General features: G+C 33.1%; 1 protein-coding gene across 1 annotated transcript; it reads right to left on the bottom strand.

Moving 5' to 3' along the window:
* Positions 1 to 328: 328 nt before the first annotated feature.
* Positions 329 to 17,170, bottom strand: LOC115963276 (plant UBX domain-containing protein 11). The gene is made up of 10 exons (XM_031082228.1): positions 17,067 to 17,170; positions 13,601 to 13,704; positions 12,952 to 13,004; positions 12,772 to 12,853; positions 10,024 to 10,089; positions 9,851 to 9,918; positions 5,188 to 5,403; positions 4,575 to 5,091; positions 2,743 to 3,015; positions 329 to 953 (listed from the first exon to the last, which is right to left on the bottom strand). The coding sequence occupies exons 2-10, from the start codon at positions 13,698 to 13,700 to the stop codon at positions 706 to 708; spliced, it is 1,623 nt and encodes a 540-aa protein (XP_030938088.1). The 5' UTR covers positions 13,701 to 13,704; positions 17,067 to 17,170; the 3' UTR covers positions 329 to 705.
* Between the last annotated feature and the right edge of the window lie 1,706 nt (positions 17,171 to 18,876).

Here is an 18,876-nt window from a genome sequence, read left to right as displayed (position 1 = left end):
CCGTCTTCAAAATACATAGTTACAAACTACTCTTGCTCCTTATTTTGGTAAATAATGTGCAAACCGAGGAGTGTAGCCAGCATCAGAGACATTCTCAACTAAATACGAATTGAATTCAAATAGGTATATAAGTTAAACCGAGAAGTAAAAGTCATTGCCCTGAAGTTGTTTCCAGTCAAAGTCAAAACAAAATGATAATACAACTTCTATATTAAATCCACAGTAATATATAAGCTTAAAAGAATACATAATGTGATTAGCTGGTAATGTGTATATATATATTCTCCATGGTAAGGCAATAACACTAGATTTAGCACATTTCCTGACAGACAAAGAAATTCTTTGCAATTCCATTTCTCAATAATACAAGGAAGCATGTTTAAGTATGAACACAGAGCATACACAGATCTACTAAAAAAACATTTCAATGGCCTCATTGGATTTATTCTTCCGTTTACCCTTCGCATATAGGCATTAAATAACTACATATTACAAGTTAAGTAACGAGATGTCAAGATATTATCTTATATAAGATGCTATAAATTTACTGGCTTTATAGTGGGTAATATCTACATTATTCTATATTGAATATAAACTAGAGTTTTTAGTTAAAAAGTTCTTAAAAAGGGACAAGCAATGAAGACGACTGAACTCAAATGCAAAGGAAAAACTCAAAGCATTGCCAGTGGGTTATGCCTCAAGACCTTATTTGCCATCATTGTCACCACCATATTGTGTGGAATTACCATTCCAGAAGGCATTTCTGTCACTAAACCGGCCATCATCTTCATCGTGCTTTAGTGTATGAATGTTGCTCCCAAAATGGGATGTTGTCGGTTGCCTCTTTTTGCCATCATCATCTCTACCAGCTGCAGAAGTGCTTTGGTTTGCAGAATACTGCGAGTAGGACCTCTCAGTTCCAGTTAAATTATTCTGATGTGTAGGATTTGGACCTGCAATAGCATAGACAGAATAGGTAAGGAGAGCAAGTTATTCTAAAGAGTGAGTTTAGGCCTATAATGGCAAATAGTGAAACAGAATAGGTTGATATATATAACACGAAAGCATTTCGAACAACAAATTTCCTGTAAGGTCAGTCTTAAAGAGAGTATTTCCAGAAACACATAAATCAAAGGGGGAAAAAAAGGAACCAAAGGAGTTTACATCTATGTGGGTAATATATCAGACTGAGATCAAGCCAAGCAGAGCCCAGTATTGAATGTTTAAAATTAGAAAGGCAAGAATAATAGGATGTTCAAAGTTCAGCTCAAGCTTTTCTTGAGCTCAGGAAGGCTGATTTTTACATCACTGCAAGTAATATATTAGACTGTAATCACACCACGCAGAGCCAAGTCTTGAATGTTTGAACTTAGCTTTGCAAAATTTATAGGTAGTTCAAAGCTCAGCTCAAACTCATAAAGTTTGAGCTTGGGCTTGACAAAAATTCAAAGAGCTTGAGCACAGCTCAGCTGGACTTGTTTCATTAGTCAAGCTATCGAGCCAATCACAAAGCTCAAGCTTAATCCTGTAAACAAGCTTTATATATGTATACCAAGTTAATGGGGGAAAAAATGACAAAATAAATTGCACCTAAAATAAAAAAATATAAAAGTATTATTTTCCATGTAAATATATGTTGTAAATGAACCGAGCTGAGCTGAATTCTTCAATATTTTTTAAAGATTTTTTTTCTCAAGCCCATATCAATTCCATAACAAGCTTAAGTTGAGCGCCTAGGCTCAACTTTTTTATCCTTGAGGCTATGCTCCCAAGCTTGTTTATAAATAAATTCCTTTGCTTGAGCTTGGCTCATTTACTAAGCAGGCCTCAAAATTGGATAAACCTTCCATTACTAATGTCAAGGGTTCAACAAAAGAAAAAAAAAAAAAAAAAAAAAAAAAAAAAAAAAAAAAACAATTCTTCCATAGGTGAGAGAATTTTTATTTTTTATAATATTATAATTTAATAAACAATAATCAAGAAGCTTTCATTCCAATAGACTTCCAATAGGTTCAGAGAAAATAATCCAAACTAGGAATCCAAAAGGTTACAGACAATGAAAGAAACATATGGAGTGGGGATTTGTACCAGCATGTTAAATACATATAAAGAATGAGGAAGATGCAATATCCCTCCACCCACCCTTCTCTCAAACAAACAAACAAAAAATGAGAAGAGATGCTCATTCCATCAATTCCTCATCTACATTTCATTAACAAACTTTTCTTAAATGGTGGGCCTTCCTGGTAGGGAATGGAGATTTGTTAGATACACAAGAAGCTATTTCATGGTAGCCAATATAGCTCATTCCATTTTCTCCTTGTCCACATTTCATTTACGCATTTTTGTTAAATGGTATGCCATCCTCATAGATAATGGGTCTTTGTACCAGATGTTAGATACTTAGCTAACTAGTTCATAGCAGTAGGAGAAGCATGCAGATGGATAAGATTGTGTACATAGCATAGACAATCCCATTACCACCTCATCTACACTCCATGCATAAAACATTGTTCGAAGGTGGACCATTCCCTGTCAAAAATATTTATTTGTTTCTTTCTTACCTAAATATATGAAAATTTGTGAAAATGGTAATAATTTATTTGTGGCTTCATACAACACTAACATCCAATAAATAAATATTCCTTGACCCTAGATCTTACACCTCAATCCATATAATTGAGAGAGTAAGGAAAGGAAACTCACTATATTGCTTTTTTAGTTATAGGTAAAGAAACTCACTATATTGCCATATGCCATTTTGAGATTCATGTCCAGAACTCGATGAGCTGGCACCACCACCAAGATAGGAGAAAGGATTCATGTAAGATAAAATCCTCCTCACATATGCAAAATATCCCCCATTAGTTCCATTTGAAGAATCAGCACTAGTAAAATTTGTTTGGTAAGAGGACGAAGATGCTTCTCCATGATAACCTGTAGCTCTATGATGTGGAACCACTATCAGGGCTTGTCTATTAAGTAGGCCCAACTCTGACAATGATTTGCTCAAATCTGCAACAAATGAAAGTAATCAATTATCAATCATTTATTCACAATGTTGTATGTATCAACATATTCTAAGAAGAACACAACGGAAAGATCTTTCTTGACACTGCCACAAACAATAATAACATTATCATTGTATGAGTAAACAACATCATTAACAAAGAAAGCACTTGAGGAAAATCAAAACACAGTGGAATCACTATAGATCATTGTCTGATACCAGGCCTTCACTCTAGCCATGATTGAGGTAGCCTCCTCCATAGTAATGGGATTTCTATTCTTATTAAGCTTTTCCTTCTTAGTCTTCATGCATCACACCTCAGCCAATTCTCAAGTGACTGGGTGTCTTTCAATAATTTACTTTTCTACTTTCGAAAATTGCATAAACCTCATTTTTCCTAAAATTTTAGTGATTTATTGTTTTATGTTTGTTTTTGTTCCCCTTTTTATTTATTTTTTTGTGTGTATGGTCAGGAGGATGCCAAAGAAATGGAAGAATGGGAAGGAGACCAAAAGATTAGGTTCATTGGAATTACAAAATATCCCAAGAACTCTAAAACCAAAAAAAAAGAACAAATAAAATCTACCCAAGGCCCATCTGAAAAAATGTCATAGGAATCAATTAAACCAAAAATCAGAAATGAATTAAAACAATGTCCACTTCAGATTCGTTGAAGAATTTAAAAAATAAAAAAATAAATAGAAGGAAAAGAAAATAACTTCTTAGTACAGCTTGCAAAGAATCAGGAGTATAACAAAGTTTATAAGTGAATAAACCCAACTAAATAAATGAAAGAAAAAAGAATTAAAATTAAAGAGTCGGTGTCCCTAAGCTTTGATTTTCTAGGCGATCACTTAGCTGCTTCTACCAACAAGCTCGATAGGAGCAGCACTGGCTAGGGCAAGGCTAACTTGATAACCTTGGGCTTCATCTTCTCTGTTTCCTTCTTATTCTTTCTCCATTTCTTCTATCTTAAATTCTTGGTTGTTAAACTTTGGACGAGGAAGGAAAGATTTAGACCTTTGCCGCAAGGTTTAGAAAGGGGGTGGGGAGGAGGGGAATTTAATTTCACATTCCTGCAACAATACCAGACCTGGGCTCTCCTTTAATAGGTGTTAAGATTAAATGATCAAATTCATCGTTTTCTAATAGCTTAAGCTTCTGGAGCAATCGATTATTTACCATGGTATTAATGTAGGAGGTCCTTGGTTCAAACTTCAAAACTGTCTCCATCTTACCTCCCATTTAAAAAATAATCTCACATGTTGGGCCACACTTAATAAGGGCAATTTAGGCCCACACCTGAAGGGAGAGTGTTAAGATTAAATAATCAAATTCAACATTTCCTAATGACTTAAGCGTTTGAGACAATTGGTAATTTATCAATAGGAACAAAGCAAAAAGAAACAGAAGGCCACATTGACCATGATGTGCAAGTTCAAGGCCTAAATTGACCCAATTAAAAAAGCAGGGACCATATTGATGTGAACTTTATAGTTAGTTGTAGTAACTAATTTTTGCCCCCCTCCCACATTTTTACCCAAGAATGATTAGACACCCATACCTTGACCACTAAAAACTTTGCGGGGATAAGGAATTGCGAGATCATAGGTGCCAAGCCCACTTTGTTGGTTTTCATCAACATACTCTTTCACCATTCTCAAAGTGCTGGTAACAGAAAACTTCTCTTGCAGGCTAACACCACTGGGCAATCGGATATTTAAATGGACATCACTTGATTTATCATCTCTTACAAAGTCATCCAACGCATAAGCCTGCTTATCATTTACAGCCTCAACCTTTTCATCTTGTTCAGCTTCTTTTACTTCAGTATTATCCAATTTTGCACTTCCTCCAGGAAACCCTGAACCATTATTATTGATGTTTTCTGGGGCAGGAGAACCGACTTCAGCACTGGAAGAGTTATCATAAGCTCTAACGTTTTCTACATTGGCCAGTACAGGACCAGAAGAACCTTTAGCTACTTCAGTGGACGAGGACTGTCCATCCAAAACACTGTTTGACTCACTGGCATCATATGATCTTGAAGATTTCTTGTCATCCAATTCAGTATTTTTCTCCTGTCCATGTAAATGAATGTAAGGACTAACATGTAATGCAATTGCAGTTAATAAATATAAAAGATCAAAGAGGCAACAACTTCCGGTTATAGTTACCTCAACTATGCATTCAGGGTCTTTCTTTTCTTCTATTACCTCAGAGATAACCACTGGCTTAGCCTCTTCAGACTGCACATGCCCATCTGTTAGAGGTGATGGAACAACTGTACTTGAAGAACTTTGTTCAACAGATGAGGCTATATTAGAAACAGAAGTAGATGCTCCAGAGTTCTTTGAAGCAAGTGTTGCAGTCAGGAAAGTTACAGTTGTTTCCTGCAATTCACCATCACATATGAACTTGTCATGTTAAAAACACTACAGAGGTTCGTAAGCCTGGTAACTCTCAGGTGCCCATTAATGGCATCAGGCCTTTCACTGTGATTAGATGATAATTGTTACAGTATTATTATCAGCAATAAGAAGAAAAAGAATGGATTTGGTTTCATGTGCGAAAAGTAGAGATTATATTCTGAGTTATCAGCCATAACCATGACTTCAAAAGTATAAATGTAAGTAAGTTGGTCTTGGAAGGGGTATAAAATCATTTTATAAAGGGAAGTATTCAGTGAGGAAAGTTTTGCATGACATGGCACATCAGTATAGTGTTGTTGAAAGCATGAGGTGCACTTAAGCAAAAAGGCCTCCTAGAGCCTACATGCAAAGTGCAAATCATAAGTGCTTACTTGATTGAAGTAAAGAGCACATTTCCAAAAAACAAAAGAAACAAAACAAAATTGAAAACAACTATTAATTGGAAAATATGACAACCCAGTGGCCAACAAATCATATAGAATTAAAATATAACATTTAATATAATTCATTTGTACTCAACCATGATATTTGATTGCAATGATCAAAATGAAAATACATGATTGAATCAAATTCAAAATATACCTATAAGGCAAAGATAAAAAAGCACTAGCATGGTAGGGAGTGACTTTTTTTCCTTATAGATATTTTTAATGGGGAAAAACTTAAATATAATTCCTTATATACTATTCCTTAGGTTCCTTTCTTAAAAATCTGCCACTTGTCTAAGTGAATAACTAAACAAACACCATTAAAGTACCATAGCTTTCTGTTGTATTTTTTTTTTCCCTGGTCTGTGAGAAAAGCCATTGGCTTCAGATCTGATTTCTCACACACAATCACTTGGGTCTAACCTGGAGTGAATGATGACGCGAAGGAGATTATAGAGGTGGTTGCAAAGCATGTAGAGGATTGCGTTTGGGTGGAGTTGTAGCAGAGTAGGTTTTGATGGGGGAGGGTAGTTTTGCGCCCCCCCCCCCCCCCTCTTTTTTCTCTAATTTGTGTTTGTTGGGAATGAATGTGACAGAGCTATTACTGTTCTAATGGCTATTTGTTCCAAACTTATGAGGATTAGATTTATCCAAGCAGTACGTTGCTGTGGCAGTCTTCTTCTTCTTTTTTTCTTCTTTTTTTTCCAATTATTTAAAAAGCCATCTGTCTAGCATACAAAGTATGAACAGATCAACTAATCTTCTAACGAAAATAATGGGATTAATGGAGAAGATCATTCCAGGCTTCTCCTTCTGAACCCAGATTTTATTTTCTGATATTGTTTGGGAGAAGTTTGAGAGATTTGCGGTCGGGTTTTCTCACAGGCGCAAGAGGGGGAAAAAAATTAGAGAACGGCATTAAATCCCCGTTTGTTTAGTTATTCATTTAGACAAGTGGTAGAATTTAAGAGGGGAACCCAAGTAACAGTATAAAAGGAATTGTATCTAAGTTTTGCCCTTTTTAACGTCTTCTTCTAGAATTTTTAATAAAGGCATTGATGGTAAAAGAGTAAAGTGCACCCAAGCACAAAGGCCTCTTGGAACTTAAGTGCAAAGCACAAGCATGTGCGTAATTGTTGAAGTTAACCATATATTTTAAATAAAATGTAATAAATTTAAAAAGAAAATTACCTAACAGACCTTCCAATATCTAAGTTCTCTTTGATTTCGAAAGAGTCATTTGATCAAAGGATTTCTCATGTGACAAGCACTCTTTATATTATAATATTTTATATTATTTATATTATAATTTTTTTTTTCCAATTTATTTGGACCACATGAAAATCAAGTGATCAACTAATTAGGGATGGTAATATTTGATACAACTCTAAAACATGACAAGCTTTTTTGAGGCTTAATGTTTATTGTAAATATGTTTATCAACTGACTTTGACATAATTAATAAATTGGTCAATTCTATGCGTTACCTACAATCAACTTGAAATGGCCAAGTTCATACAAGTGAGTTATGATGGTTGCATCATGTTAACTCACTTAATAATTGAGTCGTGTTAGAAATGAGGGGTTTCGACACAACCATTGAATGGGTTGGGGTTCTGGTTGACCTATATAGTAGAACTCCTCAACTTCAACACAACATGAACAACCCTGACACTCATCATATAAAATTGAAATACAACATTTCACATAATTCTCTTGTGCTTTACCAAATATAGTTAACCATGATATTTGATAGCCATAATATAAATCATACTCTCTTTTTTCTTATGAGAGACTTTTGTTTTTTTTTTTTTTAAAGAAAAGGGGTTAAATTAGGTATTGGTTTCGAGAGAAATTAGAAAGCCTAAGAAAGAAAAAGAGGAGGGTATGGATTTAGGGACAACTCCAAAGTCCAAGAATTTGTGGGGACGGAAAAAAAGAAGAAGGAATTATCCATTGGGTGAAGTAGAGGAGAGAGAATGTATGTCATAAAGTGAAAAGTGAAACTTTGCATTTTGCTTTGTAATCTTCTATCTAGTGCTGTGTGGTGAAGAGATTTAGCATTTCCAATATATATTTTTATTGACTTCTAAAATTTTGTAATGTGTGGTAGGTTTACAGCCAACATAAAATTTAGTCACTCAAATATGAAAGGATCCATCTGTGAAGTTCAATTGAAGTAAAAATCACATGGCTTTAAATGTCTAATTACATATGTCCAAAGGTTGAAACAATTTTTAATTTGGGCATTTATCTAAACTTTTATGGTATGTTTGAAATCAAGGGCAAATTATAATTTCCACAACCCCAGTGAATTAAGGGTATTTTTGTAGTTTAGTTGCATCTAAAGTTTTCTAGCAGATCTTAAGTTTCTTAGATTTTATTTTCTTTGAGTCTAAACAAGTCTTTTATTAGGTTTTAAGATTAATAGTCAAACTAGTTTCAAAAAAAGAATAATAGTCAAACTAAGAGTCTTAATACTACCAGTACAAAAAAGATTCCTTGTATGTATATATATATATATATTGATAACTATATATTTATGCTTAATGTACTCGAAGAATAGATGAAGTTGATCAATATTGACTGTTTTGAATATTGAAGCACATTGGCCTAATTGGTCTATAACTTCTTTTTCCTCCCTTCCTCTTCTCTTTTTGCTTCTTCTCTTTCTTTTGGTACTATTAACAATACTGTTCACACACATTGCTCGTGCATACTTCTTTGATAAGTAAAACTTTTATTTGAAAATCGAATAAGGATGCCTTGCAGTACACAGATTGTGTACTGCAAAACACTCACTAGCAAGATTACAGTAATGAATAAGCTCGAAAAGAGAAGAATAAGAATGACATGGAAGAACCGCCATCCACTCAAATAGGACTCGCAAGAACACTGATCATGCATACTGTTCACAGATTCTAGAAATTCAACTTCCATGTTTTTTTTTCCTCTTTACAACACTAAATCTATCTTTTCTATTACCTACAAACCCTTCTTTTAAAAAGTTCTAAACCCTAACTGTAACCCTAGATAAACCAATCCTCCAAACTATGACACTAGATACACCAATCCTCCAAACCATAACCCATAACGGCTCTAAAGCTCCAAAAAGCATGCCTTCCTTACGTACACCTTCTCAAATGTGTTTCAATTTATAAGCACTAAAGCTCCAAAAGGTGCACCTTCCTTAGGTACAATTTCTCAAATGCATTTCGCTTTAGAAGCGCTAAAGCTCCAAAAAACAAGTCTTCCTTAGGAATACTTTCTCAAATGTGTTTTGCTTTAGAAGCAAAAAGTGCTAAAGGCTCTGCGCTTTTAGGTACACTTAGCACTTCAACCAAAATTGGATGAGGGATTGAGAGGCTTGCTTATGTATATTGTATAACACCATAATATGATCTTTGTATAGCAAATAGAAGGTGCATTTTCTAATCTAAAACCAAAAAGAAATAAAAATCAAAGATCCATTTTAATAGCATTAATATCTTTTTATTTTATTTTATAAGACATTAAGATCTAATTGATAAATTTAATAAGTGATTCATTATAAGAAATATATATATATATATATATATATATATATAAAGTGCATTTTTTTTCCGTTTGCTCTTATTGAAGATGCTCAAAAAGCATACTTATAGCACACTTTTCCAAAGGCACTTCCCTTTTGGTGCAAAAATTTATTAAGGGTTGGTGTTTTGCACTTAAAGCATGCTTTTATCAACACAGCATTTTTAGAGGATCAGTGTCAAAAACTACAGCAGCAGCAACTACATTATACACAACCAAGATGTTTAAACCTTTTTCCCTGGCCATTTCCACAACTTGGTCAGAACCAGGCCCAAACAGAGATCAGCTCCTCAAACATGGTTTGTCATCAAAGTGAGTGCACGAGACGTGGGAGAAGCAAACCCAGAAAAGAAAATGGGCACTCACAAGTAATGAAGTAATGATGAGGAAAATGAACAACTACATACCTGTACATGAAGACTCAACCATGCCTTCTCTAAACTGGATGCCAGATCTTCAGCATCAACAAAACCCTCTGTAAATTTATTCAGGAAGAAATAACCAAATACTAAGTTCTTGGTTACAGGTAATATATTTTAACCTGAAACAAAGTTTGCATTTTTAGATATAAACATCATACCATTTTGCCAAACTTGTACACCATTGTATCCAATAGCTGTTATGCAAGGAATAGATTTCTGAGGATCTGTAACAGATTGATGCAAGGATGTGTGCTTGATTTCATAAAAAAATGGGTGAAAAATTAAAATATAAAAAAGATACAATTTTACTAGGTAAAATAAAAGAATAACAATACTGGCATCAAGATGGCCCAGATTGACATAGCACAAAATAGGATGTTATGGGACCAACTCATTGACAACTAGCTGCTTCACAGCTGCAATGTAACATGAATTCAAAGAAGATAAAAGGCAAGTAGGAATTACATGTTAAGGAATTAATTGAGCTGTGATGCCCCATTCTCTCTATACAGGCCGGAAGGTGGATGTGTTTGGGATTAGAACGTAAGAACAGTGAAAATGCTTAGAAGTTAGCATGATAAAATGAAAAAATGTTTGAATAATTGTTGTGGCAATTATTAGAACATATTGATTATTTTTATAGGTAATAGAAATGATTGTGAAATTTTGGAGACACCAATTTTGGAATTTGATTTCACCAACAATAAAACAAGTTCGGTTAGTTTAGCAAATAAACAAAAGCAAAAGAGCATTTATGCAATCTTAAAAGTTGAGCTTAGCTAGTAATTTCACATTTCTACTAGTTGGTGACCATATAACCGAAAGAGAAAATATTTGAGCAGACATACACTGGTTGCAAGTAAATATTAATAAATACAACAAGAACAAGCAATCCTTCGTCCTAAAATGTTGGGGTCCACTTTAGATCCTTGACATACTAGTCAGGGTCGGCCACATGCATTCTTTTCTGCCATTTTATTGTATCAAAAGTCATACTCCCTATTACCTCCTTAATTAACATGACCTTTTTACTACTTCCACTAATGTTATCTTAAGTCTTCGTGTATCTCTTTTTGTTCCTTCAACTTGAATCAGCTCACTTTTTTTTATCAAGAGCTTTGTAGTTCAATGGCACAACATGCTCCCCTACCCCATTGTTGTAACTATCGAATTATCAAAAACAAACTCCCTCATTCTCAATAATATATTAATTGCTCCAATCTACTCATGATCAACTGGCCCTCACTCATCTTTTTATCAAGTTGGGCCACCACTATTTTTAGCTAATTCTATCATTTGGAATCCTATCTTTTCTTATATATCCACCTATCAATATTAGCATCCTCATTTCAATTACACTCATTTTAAGAACAAGTTGCTTTTACCAGCCCAACATTCAAACCATAGATCGTAGTTAGTCTTATAGTAGTCCTATAAAATTTTACCTTTAACTTAATAGGTGCAGAAATATTTTACGATCTCACAACACTCTTGATACACTTATCCATTTCATCCACACTACTACTATCATATGTTTCATATCCTCTTCAAGCTCTCTAATCTTTTTGAATTATTGATCAAGTTATTGAAAGTCATCAAGCCTTATAGCCTCTTCTTTATTTCTATTCTTATTAAACTTACATTCCATGTACTCTATTCTAGTTTTACTTATTTGAAAGCATTGATTGAATTCAATCTTGACATTAACTCTACATCTAATGTCATCCACTAAAATTATATCATATGCAAAAACATGTACCAAGGACTTCATCTTAAATTGATTTAGTGAACTCATTCATCACTAGTGCTAAGATATATGAACTTAATGCTGATCATTGATGCAAACATATAGTGATAGGAAATTCACTTGTGATGCCTTCACATGATTTATTTATATTTTTTTTGGTAAGTTTACATGCAACCGATGGGTCTGAAACTTAAGACCTCACTCTCAACCTAACACTTATAAGGTGAGGAGGTGTTACTAGAGCTAGAGCTCACTGGCGTGATGCCTCCTAATGTTCTCACACTAGTTACAATCACGTCCTACATATCCTTAATCAACTTAATATACTTTTTAGAGAAACTTTTTTCCCCATAAAACCCATCATATAACCTTTCTAAGAACCCTACATATGCCTTTACTAGGTCAATAAAAATCTATATGGAGATCTTAACATTAGTCTATATTTTTCCATTACACATCTATGAAAAAAAAAAAAAAAAGTATCAAATGAATCTATTTTCTTCCTTTTGATAGGTAAGAAAAATTTTTATTAAGAAAAGGCTACTTTGTTAAAAGGATGAAGTAGGCAAAAAATATGTACAAACAACAAAGGAAAAATAAATTATGTACAAGAAGAAAGAGAATCTAGAAACATCAGAAAGAGAAAGGACTTCTAGAAGTATGAAATGAATCTAATTTCCAATGAGTAAAGAAGAAATTTCTTTGTTGATGATGGCAGTTACAATAAGATGGTTTAGTGCTTGTTATTTCACCAAAGATATCATTTGTACACTTAAAATTACTTTGGCAATAATCTTGAAATGCTCTGGCTGTGGTCCCCACCTACTACACATGATGTGCTGATAGAGGTAATGCAAATTTGAAAGATTGATTTCTCATCTCTAGGTGAATATTTTTTAACACAAAAATACCTTGAAAATGAGTAAAGATACACACAGTGGCAAGTGTGAGTATCCAGTTATCTAACAATGAAAACGCAGCAAAAATTTTAAAAAATAAATAAATAAATAAAATAACATTCTTAAGCCAGATATATTATACTTGTAGCTCAATGTCAGATTATCATTTTGAATACTCTTATTAACATACACTAAAGAATGCAATAGCTGAAAAGAGAAACTTAAAGGAAAGCAAGATTTATCATCTTCCAGCAGGATACATAATGTAGAAAAGTGTGCAGCATCAGTGCTTCCTCCAGGGATATGCAAAAAAATACAGTACTTTGCTAGTGACTCTGCCACCTGAATGCAGCATTTGAACATAAGAAACAAATCTTATTAAAGGAACTGAGGAAAACTCTAACCAATTAAAAATCACTAAAAAGAGAAATAAAACAAACATTTGAGTCTGTCCATGTGGATTCTTCTAAACGACTGGACTCTACATCTTCACCTGAAAACATTAACCAATCAAAAACACTTGACGGCAACAAAGTACATTTATATATGCAATTCTAAAGTACAGATAACATTTAAAAAATTTGTTCTTCATCCTTAACCTATTGAAAATTCAGTTTCAGTCTTCAAACTTAAAATAAAAAATAAAAAAAGTTCTTTTTCATTCCTAAACTATTAAAAAAGTTCTTTGTTTGTCCCTATTTTTGCTCATAAACTATTAAAAAAAAAAAAAAAAACTCTTTACAATGTTTAGGATTAAAAAATGAACTTTTTAAAGTTTAGGGATGAAAAAAAAAATTCATTCAAACTTTAAGGACAAAAACAATATTTTGACCAAGAATATACAATTAACATAACAATATTCTAAATAAAAAGACACAAAAAGCTTTTAAACATGGTTTGCTTAGACAGAATTATAATTATTATAATCAAATTAAACTCAATGCTGACTTCTCCATTCTTCTGTACACATAATAAGAAGCTCTCGCAATGAAGACCATCCAATGTATCACCAGAGCATGACACTCCAACAAATAGAGTGTCGCATCCATGAAACCAAAATATTAGAAATCATATGAAAGAAGCATTTACCTGAAATATAGACAACAAATAGTTTCTTCTGCTTTTTGGCTTCAAGAATCGCTTCATTAATAGAACCCTTAAATGTAAGAGAGGACAGAGACATTCCCATCCGTCTGGAAAAAATACAAACTTTTACTGACTGAAAACTTCCATAGGCTCTCACCAAGTAGTGACCAGTTCAAAGAACACAGTACAAAAGATGAAATCTAAATCAATGCTAATGTCACACTTCAATACTACAAAGACAGTTTAATAAACATAATAGATTTATTGGAAAAAAAATAAATAAAAAAAATTAAATAGATTCATTGAAAACCCATAAAAATAGATTAATTGGATGATGTGGGAGAGTTGCTTGAGATGACTTTGTCCATTTTAAAGGAGAGCAACTTATGCACTAGTAAGAAATAGTGAATCAATTCAAGTTGAGAGAATGGAAAAAGGTAGAGAAAGAGAAAAATAACATTAATAGAAGTAGTAAAAAAATGGCATCAATTAAGGACGTAACAAAGAGGTATGACTTCAAATAGAATAGAATGGAGAAGAATACATGTGGCCGACCCTTACTAATCAGGTGAGGATCCACAACCAACCCCAAAAACTTGGGACTAAGGCTTTGTTTTTGCTGTAATATTGAAAACCCAATGTAAGACAAACATAGAATGGAAAACGAGACCCGACCTACATCAAATGCAACATTTTTGGGGCAAGGAGTGGGAGGGAGAGAACAAAGTTCAAACCTACAGCTTAAGCAACTCCAGGTTCAACACCACATTCTAGAGAAAATGTTCTACAATAAACAAGGCTTGTAACAAACTTATGGAGACTTTAAAAAGTTCACCACCTGAGCCACTGTATGAAAATTAACCAATTGGCTTTCTTGAAAGAGAAAGCATGACAAGTTTGAACATACTCATTTCCCACCAAACCGTATTCCAAAAAAAATAAAAAAAAGTATTGAGTCTAGAGACCTAACTTTTTTACCACCTATCAAACATCCATATACTAAATATAGAAATTGATAGGCGTTCATTGTGTATTTTTTGCTCCCATTGCTCTATACCTTGCATGTCAGCTATAGAATTAGATTCTTTTGATAAAATTGAAATTTAGTAGCACAAATGTTTAATTAAATTATTCATTTTGAAAGTATAAGCACAAAAAGATGAAATCATTAAAATAATTTTGAACATGATAACAACAAATTGCAGAAGTATGATTTTATTTTTGATAAGTCCAATTGGTAAAGTATGATAATCCTTCTTTTTTGTGTTATTTATTTTTAAAATATATATATATTGATGGTAATGGTATCAACACCTTTTCACTAGTGCATATATAGGCATTCCTCACACATTTTCAGTTCCCAATTTCTATATACCTTGCATGTTAGTTATAGAGTTAGGTGCTATTTAAAAACTCCGAATTTAGTAGTAAAAATGTTTAACTGAAGTATATATTTCGTAAGTATAAGTACAAAAAAGATTAAATTAACACCAATTTCTGAAGTATGATAATCCTTCCTCCTTTTTTTTCCCTTTAAAAGAAAAATACTGATGGCGGTGGTAGCAAAAACTTTTCAATAGTAGGGATTGCAGAGCTGGCAATTATTAGTAGTGTTGGGTTTAGTCTATGCTTCCAATAAGTGGAGTTGGGGGAATTTGAACCCATGTTCTTCTCATGGGGGCCGACAAGGTTTAGTAATGATAACGATGTGTGATTATACTCTAAAAGTATGAGTTGGTAACAGTTGTGGTGGTATGGTAGTCCAAGTAGCATCAAGTTGGTTGTAGCAGCGGTGTTGATGACACCAACAATAGCATTAGTATGACATTCCATGGTGAATTTGAACCCATGTTCTTCTCATGGGGGCCGACAAGGTTTAGTAATGATAACGATGTGTGATTATACTCTAAAAGTATGAGTTGGTAACAGTTGTGGTGGTATGGTAGTCCAAGTAGCATCAAGTTGGTTGTAGCAGCGGTGTTGATGACACCAACAATAGCATTAGTATGACATTCCATGGTGATTGTGGTGGTGATGATGATAGCAATGAGGCTTAACCATTCAATTGGTGATAAAATCATCAATGGCATTATTTATGCGAGTGGTATTAGTGGTAAAGGAGATAGTATTTGGTTGCATCACCTGTAGCATTGCTCAAAAAAGACCGTAGTATTGCTCATTGCATATGTGATAAAAATAAATTTATTAATTATAGAAAAAAGGATTTTTAAAAAAATTTTACACAATTTACAGGAAGTAGCAGATAAAGAATAGAATAAGTTAAAAATTAAAACCCTACGTGTAAGTTAGACATTAAAATTTAGTAACAACTTGATGGTGATTGATGTTTTATTTTGATAGAAAGGGTTGTGCAGAAAAATAATAATAGTGTTATTTGGTCAGTAATGAGTCATTTTGTTACATGGGTAATTTTGGTAGGAACAAAATAGCAGTTAGAAAGGGGACGAGATATCCATGGTTGAACTCAAGGCTTCTGCTTTGTGTTCTCCTTTTGAAATGTTGCACAATGACTAAGTGAGGGAGCCTCTACTGTTCTAGTAACTCTTTAGTTGATTTTATGGATCAAGAAAGTCTTCAGTTGCAATCTTTAGGAAGCTATTTTCTTAGAGCTTCCCTTTTATTCTATTAATAAAAGTCTTTGTTATTTATCAACAACAACAAAAATCAGCAACAGCTTGATGGGGATTCAGTAGATTAATTGGTCTGCACCAAGTGGTAAACAATTATGCAATACCAACACACAAACGAAAAATAAAGCACTAAAACTGCAATTATCAACACTGAATTTGTTATCAATCTAGACCTTAGTTTATTTTCTAGCTCTCAAGTGCCCATTGCTCAATAAAATATAACAATAATAAAGAAATCTTGGTACCCGAAAATTCTTTATGGAAAAGAGAAATTTTGTGTACTCAATGCTTGCAAGTTAATGTGTAAGAACCTTTTCAAAGCCAATCATCACAAACTTTCATGTTATAAAATTCAAGATATATAATCACCTTCTATTCATTCAACTTCCTCCAAATTTCAATTTTCATTCCTAATAAAAATGCAATTTTTTTTCATAAATGAACGATCTGAAATCCCAATCCTAATTCAATCACAGAGAAACAACTAGCAACTAATAGCAAAGAGAAAAAAAATAAACCATAAACTACGATACAAATGGGTGTAATTTTTGAAACAGTACTGTGTTTGGCAGCTGAGAAAACTCAGGAAAAAAAAAGTAAAGAAAATCGGATTTCAAGTTTCAGAAACCTTTTTGTATTTCTGATATATGTATGTATATATATCAGGCAAAATTGAAATAGGTTTTTCAATTTCTTGAAAAACGAAAATACTAGATTTGATGTTTCGATTTAAAAACGAAAATATTCGATTTCGTTTCCTTAGCTTTCTCGGGAACCAAACACTGAATAAAGAGTTTTAAAAAACGAGGAGTGTGTACCTTGTGTAAGAGTCGGGGCTCGGAGAACAGAAGACTATCGCCTCTGAAATGAGTCGTTACCAAGAGAGGGTTGTGTGTTGACAAGGCAAGAGCCAGGTCAGGCGTGAAACATACCAGATTTATTATACCCATTGTTTTTAAAAAGGTGACTACATAATATTTTTCTAACATTTTCACAACAATTAGAGTGGTTCGTTGTTATTATTTCAAATTTGAACTTGACACTAAGATTATTTTTTGACTCAATAATAACAACCAGTAACAAATTGCCACTTAGGATTTATTGTAAAAATATTATGAACACATCATTTCTCTTGTTTTTAAGGGCTATTAGGTAATGTTGTTATAGTAATGTTATTTGTATTTTTTTAGAAATATGTGTGAGTGAAAAAATGTGTGAAAAAATGTGTAATATTATTTAAACACTGAAAAATGTGGCTTAAAACATCATATCAAACAGCATTTTTTAATGGAAACCTTTTTCATACGGTTTAAAGGAGACCACCACTGTACTCAATACCATTAACATTATTCTATATTTCTAAAATCTAATTATTAAAGTGCTTGATCTTTTAAAATACACATGTCAATTTTTATTTTTTTTTGCCAATTAGATAATATTTACTATACTTTCTCAACAAAATATATATATATATATATATATATTATTTACTATATAGTCTATAAGATTATATTTTATACATAATTTAAATTATAAAAACTTACAATTTAAACAAGTTATTAATGACATAGTAGAAAAATTTGCTAAATAGCATAATTTTACGAAAAAAATTGCTAAATAGCACCTAACAAAACTTATTTAATTATGTAGTACTTTTTTGAAACTCGAATTTGTCAAACTCAAGTTCCAACTTCCAAGTGAAACTCGAGTATACTAAACTCGAGTTCCAAGCATTATGTTTGATCAAATTACCATAATAGTTAGAACTCGAGTTTCACTTGGAACTCTAGTTTGACAAACTCGAGTTCTAAAAAAAATATTACATAACTAAATAACTTTGACCCGTTACTTTTTTCCTAAATATTTCCAAAAATTATGCTATTTGGCAAAAAAGGTCATGACATAGCTATTAATTTTTAATTTTCTAGAAATTTTGCAAGTATGAAAAATATAAAAAGAAAATGTAATCCAATGTTGAATTTGTTAAAATTCACCTCCAATAAAAAAATATTAAATAATGTTGTTGTACGGCACCTAATGTTGAAGTTCGTTTGGGCCTTGGGCCATGAATTAATGATATGGGCCAAGGGTCTAACCTTCTTACCAACAAAAGCCCCAGCCCAATCCCACAATAACTACTAATTTGAACTGAACGTTGTTTGGATACTTAAAAAGCGGAATACGTACGCCCCACTCACATGCTACTCAGGAAACCATTTCCGGGCTCTATATACATGCCCGATCACATCGCCATTTAAGTGCTCGGTAGAACCTTAGGAAACTCCGCTGCCGAACACATTTGCTGTAGTGAGAACCGTTCCCAAAGCCACTCGTACCTAAAAATCCACTTAAGTTAATCGACATTAGACCTTTCTTTGCACTAAGAGAGAAGATAATGATGATCACCCCATTAACAAAGGCTATAAATAGGGGAAACGAAGGAATAGGGAGGGGATGCAATTTTTGGGAAAAGAGAGGAGAGAGAAAGAGAAGAATTGAAAAGAAGAAAACATAGAGGCAGAGAGGCTGCCCCCAATTAGGTCCCTAAGCCTAAAACAATCCAAGTTAGGATACCTAGACCCACCATACAAATAAATTATGAGCCCAAACAGCGGTTTGGCCCAATAA

The sequence above is a fragment of the Quercus lobata genome, chromosome 10 (assembly GCF_001633185.2).
Source record: "Quercus lobata isolate SW786 chromosome 10, ValleyOak3.0 Primary Assembly, whole genome shotgun sequence".
Lineage (NCBI taxonomy): Eukaryota > Viridiplantae > Streptophyta > Magnoliopsida > Fagales > Fagaceae > Quercus > Quercus lobata.
This window is presented reverse-complemented; position numbering and strand designations above follow the sequence as displayed.

Bases quoted from the DNA above. Each gene is read 5' to 3' on its own strand.
- LOC115963276 (XM_031082228.1), bottom strand. From the start codon at position 13,700: ATGGGAATGTCTCTGTCCTCTCTTACATTTAAGGGTTCTATTAATGAA. The intron at 10,090-12,771 runs GTATCCTGCTGG...AATCTGTTACAG, and splicing joins TGCACACTTTTCTACATTAT to ATCCTCAGAAATCTATTCCT. The intron at 5,092-5,187 runs GTAACTATAACC...TTACATGGACAG, and splicing joins ACCCTGAATGCATAGTTGAG to GAGAAAAATACTGAATTGGA.